Below are 13,032 nucleotides of genomic sequence, written 5' to 3'. Positions count from 1 at the left end.
GTTCATTATATTGCACATTGATCGCTAGACTGCGGATTCTATGCATTTATAACAAAAAGAAGTCGGCAAAAACAGTTAAACAGTTAAAAAAAAAAAACATTAGAAACATCAGAATTATTACCGGAAGAAATACATCTCTAATTGTCTCCCTGTTCTTGCAAGTACATTAGTTCGTAAACGTTTTATTTTTTGCATAAAGATCGACGACATTAACGAAGTGTACGATCAGGAGTCGTCGATCCTTGACGATATCCTCTATCAACCACCATCCGGAGATTATCTTTCAAGGAATTGTCGGACTGGAGCAATGACGCTGGAACGGTGTATTGTCCGTGGTGTAATTTATTCTGTGGCGCAGATTCGTGATTGGCCGCGTAACCATCGCGCGATTTGTATTTAAAGCTGCGATTCAACAGGCGGGTCGAATGAGAACCGCATCACAGTGTGCAAAAATGTCCAAAAGCTGGGCAAACTAAAATTTTTCAAAGGAAAGCATTTTGTTCAACCGAGTGATGACGTCATTAAGTAATAGTTACATAGTAACATAGCTAAATTATATCTTTAGTTCGGTTTTCTTATTTCTTCGTATTGTGTTAAATCTGTACACTATGGAGCATAATTTTGTCATTGAAAATTGTTCCTTAATGACTAAATAATGTAATCGTAATCGTAGAATTACCTTCGCGACCATGGATGAGCATGTATGTATTTGAGTTTAAAGTTTCAAATTGTATACGGTTTCATAATTAAAAATCATTAAACGACAAAAAAATACAACACAAACAATATTCTAAATATATGATTGTCGGAAGATCTTAACTCTTTCACGGCCGCAAGTGTGCAGGAGTAAATCGGGATTTTATTTAGGTGAAAAAATTGGTCGGCTTATCTAGTATGTTGGTAGGTTGAATCGTTCAATTCCAGAAGGGAATTATGTACATACATGGAATAATGTTGAGGGTTGAACGCATAGGTTCGCCGGCCGTCCCGCGTCACCGTGTATACGAGCAAACTCTCATTTCGTTAACGTTTTGTTAGCCGTTCGTCGTTCAACTCGATTATAGTTGCTCGCTTCTGAGTGCTTTCGTATCGCGGTCGCTCGACAAAAGCTATTTGTAAGGGAAGTTTACCGCGCTCCCGGCATAACTTTTATCTGTATCTGTCTCGCGTCGAACAATGCTGCAAAACGATGTCACTTTAATCCGTCGGAAGTTGCACCGTACGCCAGATATTAAATTGTAGAATTTAATCGTGCCCTTATTTCATTCTTGCCTCGCTAATCCACAAATATCCCGCTGGTTTCCGTTAGATCAGCCGTATAGCAACGCTGTTGCGCAGAGATAAATCTCTCATTCTATTTCTTGCGTAGAGTGTAATACATATATACAACTTCTGAAAGGAAACGCGAGAACAATGAAAAAAGTTGATACGGACACGCGTTTTATTCGATCTCATTTTGAAAGTTACTGCCATTTTCGTGCTCCCATAACCCGCGGCAGGCTGTCTTCGCAGAAAAAGGTTATCCATTGAAAATATTAAAAGATTTTGAGAGTATTAATATGTATATTATTTTGCCAGACGCGCAAAGGAGGTCTCACGGTTCCACCTTAACACCCAAACATTCGCTCAGCCAAATGCCGGTGACGACAAACTATCGGGGCGCTACCGTATTTCTTCGGGTTTCGCAGCTCCTCCGATTGCCGGTGTGGCAGAGCGGTGGATTCTTCGATCCGTTCTTTCTCTCGGACTCTCGGGAGACCAGCGTGTCCGATGTGGGCGTGCGCTAATCACTCGAATTAAACTCGTTTCGCCAAGTCGCGCACCACGGCCCGAAACCGTGTATCCTGGCGGCCGGGCCCGGCACGGCGACGGCGATGGATGAGATGTATGTACAATCACGCTCGGCATTCTTCTGTGAATCGACCTTCTCGAAAGAATCGTTCCTTGGGACCGCTTTGAACTCGCGCTCGCCGCTTGTCGACGATCGAATTCGACGAAAATCCTATCTCGCGATGGTCGACTCGCGCGCCTCACAGTGTTCGAACTCTTATCGGAAGACTGCGGATGTTTATGCAATTTGCAATTTTTATAGACAAATTTTAAGAAGTGGAATCGACTAAGATCTTATTTTTCAGAGGTACTTAATATTAAGAGGATATTTTTGTACTACATATCGAGAAATGAGAACGCGCATTCGGCACCCTTGCAATCCTGGAAAAACGAGTCTACCCCCCTTAAAGAAAGTACGATCGAAACATGATATCGCAGTACATAATCGGTACAGTTACCGTAGTCTAAAAGACGAATTGACTGTTTTCGAGACATCTGTTGTACAAAGAATTCCTAAATACTTTCTAATGGTATCGATAATTTCACGAACATCCGACCCATAAAATGTTCCATTCACCTGTTTCGATCACAGCCTATTAAGTCGGCGTTGAAGCGATCGATACAAAACAATGGTGAAAACGACCTCCTAGTGGCCTATCAGAGATACGATCGGGTTCATTATCGGGTCCGTTTCGCAATTATCGCGGGTACACGACTAATCTACAGTTGAAATCAGCTTATTCGCGTGTCCGAGCATAAATTATGCCGAGTTTGACGGAGCTGTTTAAGATTCGCTAAAACGCCCCTTTTCCTTTTGGTTTCTTTTCTAGGACTGAAGTGCCATTGCGATATTTGCACGGAAAACAATCACACGTGCGAGACCGACGGCTATTGTTTCGCCAGTACCAGCTTGGAGAACGATGTTATCACGTACGCTCGGAGGTAATGTATACGTGCATGCGTGGTGGCGCTATGAGAGAGCAATTCCACTGACAAAAATTCTCTTCGCCGTCGTATTACAGCCGAGTTTACTCTCTGACCATCTGATCGATCGTCTATGAGAACTCGCTCGCTACTCCCCCACGAACCCCAACCCCCTCTCCAGAAGTCGTAGAAATTTGCGAATCACGATAATCGCGAATTATCCAGCAACGATTATCTAATATGTACGTTTCGATGCCGATGCGAACGAAAATTAACACATCCGTTACCAGTATTTTTGTTCGGTCATCTGTTCAAGTGTTTTATCTCAAATGCAACGTTTTATAAATTCTGTTTCCACTTTCCGCTAACAGGAGAAAGTCATGGAGCCTCTGAATATTTAACCTCTTGAAGGACAAGAACCGCATGTACATACTTACATATGTGCGATGGTGGTAGCGAACGTGTTAACGTTTCAATGCTGAAATTAAATTGTTGCACATTCGTTTTCGCATGAATTCAACTTGACAGTTGTTCGCGCGAAATGTGCTGAAGACTGTAATCGTGATTCGATTTACGTCAAAGTTTGTACTTTGAAATGTCGTGTACAGCCAATTATGTAATAAAGTTGTTGCGGATAACGTTACGTCGCGTCGTTTAGATTAAACGACGAGTGCTAATCTGCATGCACACCAAGCTAACAGGGGAAGTTAGAGAACCCGGAAATTCACACCATTACAAAACTCTTCGTACAAATATAATAATACATTTGTAAATTGAAGTGAATTTTTCATTTTTTTGTCGTGATACAGTTTTAACTATTGAAATCACTCGCAATCAGTTCTGTGGATTATAACGGTAATGAATATTTTTCAGAAATCATTTTCTGCAATTTTTTCGTGCAGAACTTCTCCTCGATATGTTTTTACCGTTTTCGACATAATTTAAGAAGAAACTGCATTCCTTTCACAGGGCAATTTCTTCATCCGCAAGACTGTTGTACTACGTCACGAACGCAATAAATTTCTGCTACTTTAACCCCTTGCCGTATCATTTTCTTTACAGTCGTAGAAGCGTCCTAGAAGAGAAAAGAAAATTTCTATTTTTCGTATGGCTACACTTATTTTAATGCTTACAGAGAAACGCGAAACGTTCATATTCGTTCATATTCGTGACTCGTTAAAATACGGCAAGGGGTTAATTGCAAAGTCCTTTTTCATAGTCTTCTGAATTTCGGGGGTTGCTAACTTCCGGAGAAAACGTTCTTTCGAATGCAATCGTGTTGGTTATGGAAGAAGCATTCGTCGCGCCGCGCCGCGATTATTTTGCGAGAACACGAAAACAGTGTACTCAAGTATACAGTATACGACAAAAACGTGGTGCTGTCGTTTAATTTTCCGGTCGAATCGATCGGTAGACGTTGCCCAGATTGAATGACTGTCCATCCGTGGCGATAAAAACACGTGACCAGTGGAATTTTGTTTTATCGTTTCTCGGTTGAACGGGCCGCATAAAAAATAGATACATGTTATCGTTCTTACATAATCCAGATTCAGTCGTTTTCAGTCGCGATCGCTTTATCGAGACTTATTCGTCGATTTCGAGACAGATCGTTCGAGAATACCTATTTCAGGGTTTTCCTCTTAAGTATAGGAGAAAATGGTATCGGGGCATACATATATTCGATGATTGAGTACTCCAATAGTTTGGCTAATTTGTGTACGCGAGTGGCTGGAAAACATCTGCATTATTCAGTATCTCGTTGAAGAAAATATTATTTCAGCAAATATAGTAAAGTCTTGACATAATATAATATCCGGGCTCCGATGTACATAGATCGTGTAGGGCTACTATTTCTTTGTGATCTCACCGACCGCGCTGAACGCAGATAAGGACAATTAACCATTAGCACTCGAATGGTGACTCCGAGGCGCCACTAAAAGTTGCTACGTCATTATTCAAAATATTGTTTGAATTATTCAATAAATCGGTATCTAATCAAAATGAATAATAATAAAATTAGTAGGCGTAATTTGAAACATATTATATAAAAGTTTAAAGATACTGTTACATGCTTTTCACCCTATTGAACATATTAAGAAAGGAAATAAATCTCTGTTTCACTCTAATTTGTTGTAATTTATATAAAAAATGTCGGATAGCTGGTTGACTACACAGGGGTTAACTTTTGCATCATCCTGAAAATTCCAAGATTCGACGGTATTTCGCAGAAAAATTTAGCGACCAGGTGTTATCGAGCCACCGTGTGTCTACATTGGCCAAATATTTCGAGTACATACTCGGGCACCGGCAATTCCCGCCGCGTCGCGCCGCGCCGTTTCGATCGCGTTCACCGTGAAAGGAAGTTGAACAGTCACGTTCTGTTACCGATCGATTCCCCCGTTGTAGTTTCTAGGAACGTTTAGCCGCCGTTTTTTCCAGTTGGCCTGCGGGCATGATTAGCGCCTGGTTCGGGAGTTTCGACGGAAACGAATTATTGTTGTCGGCCGGTGGTCGCGTTGGTAACGCTTCGCGACACCGAATTTTCAGATTTCGCAGCTGAGCAGAGAGAACCGTCCCGGGTCCTGGCCCTTCTGCTTCGTTTCCAGTATTCCTTTGTTCTTTTCATTTATTTTTTTTCTTCCACTTGCCCTTTTGGTAATCGCGTGGGGGTAGCCAAAAATACGAACAATCGAGGGAGCTTCTCGAAAATTTCAAACACACGTTCTTTAAATGTTGTTATACTCTCAATCGGTGGTTGTGGTTAATTAATTGCTTTCTCGTTTCACAGAAGGTACATATTGATCGAATTGATTGAATTGATTAAATTTATTTTTAATTCACGGAGAAGTTATGCTGTCATTGTAGGGGTATATGTATACACTTAAAAAATTTTAAAAATTGTGATTTATCAGTTTCAAGCGCACAGCCTAATTTCTCGATGAAAATTCTTCAAGTTTCTCTGAATCGTTGAGGACATAAAAATGGAAAGTTTTACTCTGCGGTATCGTTAGCACAGGTAGCCAATGATATAGATGTGCGGTTTCGAAATTGAAGAAAATCGTCCGAGACGATACACGAATATCTGAGGTCGCAGACTTGCGGACAGGGCTTAAATGTTTAATGGCCCAGACAGATAATTTGGATAATTTAGCCGGAGATCGTATCGAAAATAGCATGGCCGAGATTATTTGATTGGCCGAGTCGTGAAAGCGGCACGAGACAATTTCCTGCTATGTATCGAGTGATCGCGCGCGCGGGGTGATGCGCGAGTTGAACCGTATATCCCGAATACATATTACATAGCCACCAATTCAATCGGGAATACATACGGTGATATCCGGCTGTGCACCCCGCGATACCACGAATTCATAAAAAAAGATGAAATGATGTTGTGAAAGGTGTTTCAACCGAAGCTCCTGGCTACCACCAGAAGCGCCGTTGTTCTGCAACGGTAAGCCGGGTATCTATCGGTCCAGGATCTGCTGCGACAACACAGACTTCTGCAACCGGAACTTATATCCGGCCTTACTGTCTCCCGACTCGCCTAAATTGTCTTCAGGTATTCTTCCAGCGGGAGCGACTCGTTCGGTCGCGTCTACACCCTGCCGGTCGCAAGAACGAGCGAGCAACAAACAACGAATAAATTCCGAGAGCAATTATTATCGAATACGATCAAACGCAGGCGAACGTCCTCCTATTGTTTGTTCATCAAGCGAGAACACTCGGCCGCGCGTTTGTCCTCGTTTGTACATCTGAACAAATTGAATCTTCATGCATTCAAACGTTGACAAATTGGATCTCGCCTGATATTTGAACGCATTCCTTTGTGCTCGATCGCTCGGACTCGCTCGTGCTCGTCCCCGTCCCCGTCCACGTTACCGTCCCTTAAGCCGGGTACACACGATCTTGACTTCTGGCGAACTTTGCTGTTACGGCGAGAACGCGTGCCGCATGGAGGCCGATTTGTTGTACATGTATGTATTCGGTTCCATTCAGTACTGTGTATAGTACTTCAGTGCAATAATTAGACTGCGGATCTTTATGCAAAATGAAAATTGTCTGCATCGATTGCAACAAATAGAAACTAAATTGAACGCTACTTCTTCCCTTAACGATTTTAATAGTGGAGATACCATATTGACATTTTCAATTAAAAAAATTTTTCAACAATTTTGAATTTCGTTTGTTCAATTTTTCTATAAATGCTTAAAGACCCGCAGTCTACTGTCGACGCTTCGTGGTCCACACTGTATACCGAAAGAAATAAATTTGTTGAATTTCTCTCATGGATGCATCTTTCCAGTCTCAATGATCGTAAATCAAACATACATATTAGAACCCGGTGATTTTAACGGGTTCTGTGAGCCTAGTGTTAAGCTGCGTCCTCACGGCAGCGGCAGCGGCTTCTGGCGTGCAGTTTTGCCATATGGTCCCGGTGCTCCGATAGGAACACGTGTCTCACGGCTTAGGTCAGTAGCTTATCAGACCACGTGGCTCCTCCAGCAGGCTCTCAAGCTGCATAGCAAAGGCCAAGGTGGCGAAGAGGCGTCTTTAAGCCGTGTCTACGCTATCTTGACTTTCAGTCTGCAGTTTCGTCGTTCGTATCTCTGCTATTTCGGTGAAGACACGTGTCCTAAGGCCGAGGCAAGCTCCTGTCAGCTTTCTCGTTGATACACGGTGGTCCGCAACGTGCCTTTAGCCGTTCGCGAGTTTTAATTACGATCGATGGAAAAGCGAAATCGCTTCTACTGGTCACGTCATTTTTATCTATACCGTGACATTTTTCGGGGGGGGATAAGGGCGATTTTAATCACTGTCGCTATAAAGAAAATGATACGGAAATGGCAAGGGGTTAAAATGAAAAAAAGCAAACTTTTACTGCCCAAGCGACTACTTAAAGTCTCCTGTTTTCTATTGTACTGTACGTTGAACCGTGGCTACATTAAATTAGCAGAATTATTGACAAAGACTTGCACGTTCTCAATGAAATAAATCTTGATTCAGGACCACCGTGCGAAAGCGAAGGAATCGACGGAAGTCAAGGGGAAAGAGACCCGAGCTCAGGTGTAGACACGATTGTAACCAGTCGGAAGTGTTGTTTTTTCCTAATTTAGACATTAACATCTTGTTTCTAACCGTGTACTCGTTGGCCAGAGATTTCGAGAGGCCGTAACATTTGCAGATTGTAGGCGTGTGGGTGGCAAACACACTAATCCGCGGCCGGCCCGGTCGGTCGGTCGGAAGGCATGCGCAGAATATTCCCGTGCCGCGAGTTTTCTAAATCGATGCGGCCAGAAATTGCAAAATGATTCGCGTAATACTTGTTTTGGGTGTGGTTTATTCAGCCGGCGCGGCGAAAATACCGCACTGCGCGCGGTCTTTCTGTCCCGTGAAACAAGTACGGTGCGGCAAGTCCCGGGACCAACTCGTGCGCATTTTTAACGACCGACGTCCAACGATCCTCCGATGCAAATTTTCCGCTTTGTTATGGGAAATTATCGGGCAATCACGTGCGATCGCCGCGGAATGGAAATTCTGCTCGTTTTATGGATACCGATGGTTAACAGGATAACTACCGTTTTTGCCCCCGCCGCGCCGCGCCGCGCCACGGTGTCTGTACTGCTTGAAATTTGATCCACATGAATTTCAGTGGCATTACCGCGAATTAGCACCGCAAGATTTTTAAATCCACCATGCCCGACGGTTTTATTCAACTATAACTCGGACAGCACTTTTACGCGTCGATAAAGATGTTAGGGGGACATTAGACTTTCTCGGTCGAAAATTTGAATAATTTTTATGGGACTGATGAAGTAATGAAAAACCATTTTTTGAGTCCGTAATTTTCTTGACATACATATACATATATCTTAAGTCTTCGAATACAAGAAAAAAATGTTTATAGAATTTTGTAAATGATTTTTTATAGACCCGGTACTTCTCCTCGAGAGTTAAGAAGGACGATCCACGGATAAAAATCAAATCGAGCAGAACAACGTTTCCACGCGACGCAACTTTTGTCCGGTAATCCTATTTTCCCTCGAGCGAAACTCGAACATTGAATGAACCCTTACCGGCTGTTTTTCGTTTTGGGCTGCGGGGCAGTTACTTGCGCGGAAATATTTGCATCGCTCGGCGTGCCGAGCCAACACGCTCGCAAAACGGGCACACGGACGAGCGCGGTTAAACTCCGCGCACACGCTCGCTCTTTATAGCTAACCGTGAAAACAAGCGTAATAACGAACTTCCTAACGAGATCATTAACTGCATTCCTCGCGGTGGTCGAGTGTCGTGTGCACTCGTGGTTTGATTTCTCTCTCGTGGTTGTTTTTTTCTATTTCGTTTTTTCGGTCGTATGACGTTTCCTCGCGCTGGCTGTTTCGCGTTCGCCTCCTCTTCTAATTTGCAGAAGGTGTTGGTAATGGGAGGGAGTACGTCACGAGCAGCGTCGACAAACCAGATTACGCGGACCACGTCGAGAACTATCAGAAGTTTTACCGAGCAACTCGAGACACACAGATTCTATTGTTCTCTCATTTCACGCTGCCGTGAAAGATTTTTCGGGAAAGGCCAATTCCGCCAAGTGGCGATCAAACAAACTTGACGAATAGAGAAGGAGAATTTCGTTTCTGCCCTGCTTTTTATCAAATTTATTCTGCGAAACTATAGTAGTTGCGTTTTGCTAGTGCTAGTGATGTAGACTTACCTTAGCCAGAGATGTTTTTCAGAAATACTAATAATAATATCTGACAAAACGAACATTACTTATGGTTGCGTTCAGAGTGTTTATAAATTCTCGAGAAAAATCCCCTCGAAGAAAACGAGTTGATAAGGGAGTATGTACTGGCACTTGTGTATTCGAGGTAAATCCACTCCACCGCGCTCATCCTTGCCCTGTTCAGAAGATTTAGCTGAAGACCGGAAACTGTTTGAGCGACACGGTGTCTGAACGCGGTGACGTATGTAAATGTCCACCGACCAGGTTTTACGAGTACAAAATTGATGTTGAACGCAGGTGCGAACAAGCGGTGTTAGGGTAAACCGCGCGTAACAAGCCGCGTTCCGCGTAACCGGGAGACGCGAAAGTGTAACGCTCCGCGCCGCGCCGATTGGTTTCATCCTTCTACATATATGACATGACCTTCGTTGCTCTTCTACGCATTCTCTGACGTGCACTGGGACACAGGTATATTATTCTTTCGTTGAACGGCTATATTTTTCGGAGAACTCGATCTCCTCGGGCCGAGGATATTATGCAACGAGAGGTTTTTCTGCATCGGCGTTGCCGCGCGCGATCGGCAACAAAAATATCCACGACGCTCCGTCAATAACAAAATCTTCCCGATTCTCGGAACGGTATAAGATGACTTGAAAATGCCTGTCTCATTTATTTTTTCTATCCATTTACGTTTTTCTTTTTCATTTTTTTGTTTTTTTTTGGAAGATTTTCGTCACTCGATTTGTCTTTATTAGACTGCAGATTTCTATGCAAAATCAAAATTGTTTCCGTCAATTAGAAGCAAGAAGAGCCAACTAGAAATTCGTTTCTGCTTTTAATGATTTTAACCAGCTGACACCCCAGACCGATACATTAATATCTGTAAATATTTTTAATCTGTCCATTGATTTAAAATCCGCAGTCCAGTCATTGTATCGAAACTGTTAAGAGCGTTGCAAGCAAGTTAATCGTGGTCTGTTTGTGATCGTTAAAAAATTGAAATACATGCATAGTCTTTCTTGATTCTTGATAAATTACGTATTCCAGTACACAAAACTCGGAGAGTGTGTCGCGAACGCCCGGGGCTGCAGTTACAGTGAGTGTGTTTTCTGATGAAGTAACGTGTTCGGACGAATGCGTCAGAACTACAAGTAAATTGATTCTTACGCGAATGCAAATTAATTTATACACTGCATCCGTTTCTTTCTTCAGTAGTCGCACGAATTCGTCGGAACACATTAATCGTACGATCGTGTGATCGAGCATTCTGAAGATTGTAAATGCTTTTTTTCTGCAGAAATACTTGAATTCGTGGTGCAAATTCAAGTCGTGGTGCGACTAACGTTTCGCCAAACGTTTACAGCCTTTTTTGTACAGTTCAGTTGATCGGAATCGGAACACTCGTTCATCGTGACCACAGCCTAAATCGGTCCAAAGAAACGGAGAACGAAAATAAGCAAGTCTCTCTTGAATCGAACAAAGTAATTAACGGATTACGTGCCGATCATTATCCACTTGGTGGCGTGTACGCGCGCAAATGTGTTCGCGCACGCGAATCCGAGATCAATCTGAGTTTTTCGGTTTGTAAAAACGTAACTAATTATTATCGGGCATTATTCATCTTCGCCCGTTTGTTTCCCTTTTGCCTTGGCACAGGGCGGCGTGATTCTACGGGACAACGCGGCAGCCGCGCGCCATTGCTACGCGTTCCCCTTGGAATCGATCATCGATTCGACGCAAACCCCTTGGTGCTCGATTCGAGAGGGTGCACTGCACAGAGTGTAGTGCAATAGGTGGGCAACGTTTCGAGGTTAATTTTGGGACGCGAGCAACAATCGAGCGAAATGTCTCCAGTCTAACTTTCAGTAGGCAGTTTTTCTAGATTTACGGTAATGCCTCGAAAAAATGATTCCGCACCACTCTGTTTTCTACGAAACTTTCCTCAACAAATTCGTGACATTTCTCTGATTGAAACGAAACCAGATATGACGTGATTCGGCACATTTACTTGTGAAATTGACGATGTACTAGAACCCTGATTAACCGAACCGATGATATCTGCATTCTCCTTCATCCGACTTCGCTTGCAAGCAATGTAAAGGTGTCTGTAATTTTTCTATCTGCATTATTTTCTTTTAAATGAAGGTTATCGTCAATTTTTTTTTAAATGGAGAGTTCTATGCATTTCATCATCTATCATTATCATCATTAATAAAGTTCACGTCTTTTTAAAAGTGTCCCAATATTACCGTGGCGGACTGTAAATCGAGACATTACCGTAATCATAAGTAGATTTATTTACAAAAAAAATCATCTATTGCAAGTTTGAAGGTAAAAGAAAGTTAATTAGTGAATATTGTAACGTCGTGTGCGTAGAACATTACGTATTTATATGATATAATAAAAAAAGAGAAAGGAAATGGTTTACTGTTGTTGAACACGAGGTTTACAAACGATTCGTACGATTATCAATTTTCAGGATATTTAATTTTGCAAATGCATGGAGATGTCCAGGCATCTTCAAACTGAATTGATTTCACGCGTTCTTATTAATAATGAATACACGAGAAATCCGTGGCTTTGATTAAAGGCTGCAGCGTTGCGGCTAATTAATTGCAAATAATTACGCGGGTTTGGTTTGCTAATACCGATAGTATCCTGAAAGAAGACCACCTACTTTACACATCCTGTGCACACTTATGTTGCTTGATTTTAATATAAACACTTTAATTAGTCTTCCATCGCTCAAGGCTTGTGAAAGTTCTCGGATGTACAATAAGACCACTTCTCCCGTTAATTAAAAGAATGCGCGTTAACAAGTACACACGCGAATCAATTGATAACAAATCCTACATCACTGGCATTAAAGTACGAACGCTATAACGCATAAAGTCGACGCATTACGATGACGTACCCTGGAAACTGGAACTCTCGTCCTTATTTCCCGAAATTCAAGCTTCTTTATTCGGCGATCGCTTCGAGCAATTTATTATGGAATGCAGAGTATCAAGTATCGTCTTAATGGGGAATGCAAAGGCTCAAGAGCAAGAAGCTAAAAAACAATACTCGGCGTACAAGGCGACCGCACGTAATGAAATAATGAAGTTACAACGCGCGCCGAGCGATCTTTTAATCCGTGTTCGAAGATTCGCGGTCGAGGCGCGTCTTCGTTTTCTTTCTCGGAGCCGCGAACGGCTTTCTCATGACTTGAAAGCATTAAGAAATATGTAATTGATTTTATTCGATTCACGTACTGAAACCGCACACACCGCGCGGGACACCCGGTGAGGGGGAGAGAAACTATCGTCGCGATCATCTAGCGGCGACGCGACGTTTCCCGTATCCCCACGATTCAGTTCGGATTACATACCATCGTTCTGGATCACCTTGACAAGCGTCGAGTCGCATTTTCCTCGGGCCTGCATATCGTTTTTTACTTACTTGTTTACTTAAAAAATGATTATTTTTTACTTCTCCCTTCTTATTTTTTTGTGCAAATTCAATTTCGTGCAAATAGAAATTCCACCGCGTTGTCTTCTATCGTGGATTGCTCACGAAAA

At 42.6% G+C, this 13,032-nt stretch overlaps 1 protein-coding gene across 4 annotated transcripts in view; it reads left to right on the top strand.

Annotated features, from left to right (window-relative positions):
• Positions 1 to 13,032, top strand: part of Babo (TGF-beta receptor type-1 babo) — a 46,516-nt gene that overhangs the window by 5,690 nt on the left and 27,794 nt on the right. For all 4 annotated transcript variants that reach the window (XM_076432047.1, XM_076432046.1, XM_076432045.1 and 1 more), the window contains exon 2: positions 2,661 to 2,772. In XM_076432047.1, the coding sequence (XP_076288162.1) occupies positions 2,661 to 2,772 (112 nt within the window). The remainder of the gene's footprint in view (positions 1 to 2,660; positions 2,773 to 13,032) is intronic.

The sequence above is a fragment of the Lasioglossum baleicum genome, chromosome 10, assembly GCF_051020765.1.
Source record: "Lasioglossum baleicum chromosome 10, iyLasBale1, whole genome shotgun sequence".
NCBI lineage: Eukaryota > Metazoa > Arthropoda > Insecta > Hymenoptera > Halictidae > Lasioglossum > Lasioglossum baleicum.
Note: the sequence above shows the minus strand (reverse complement) of the source record. Positions and strands in the feature narration are given on the sequence as shown.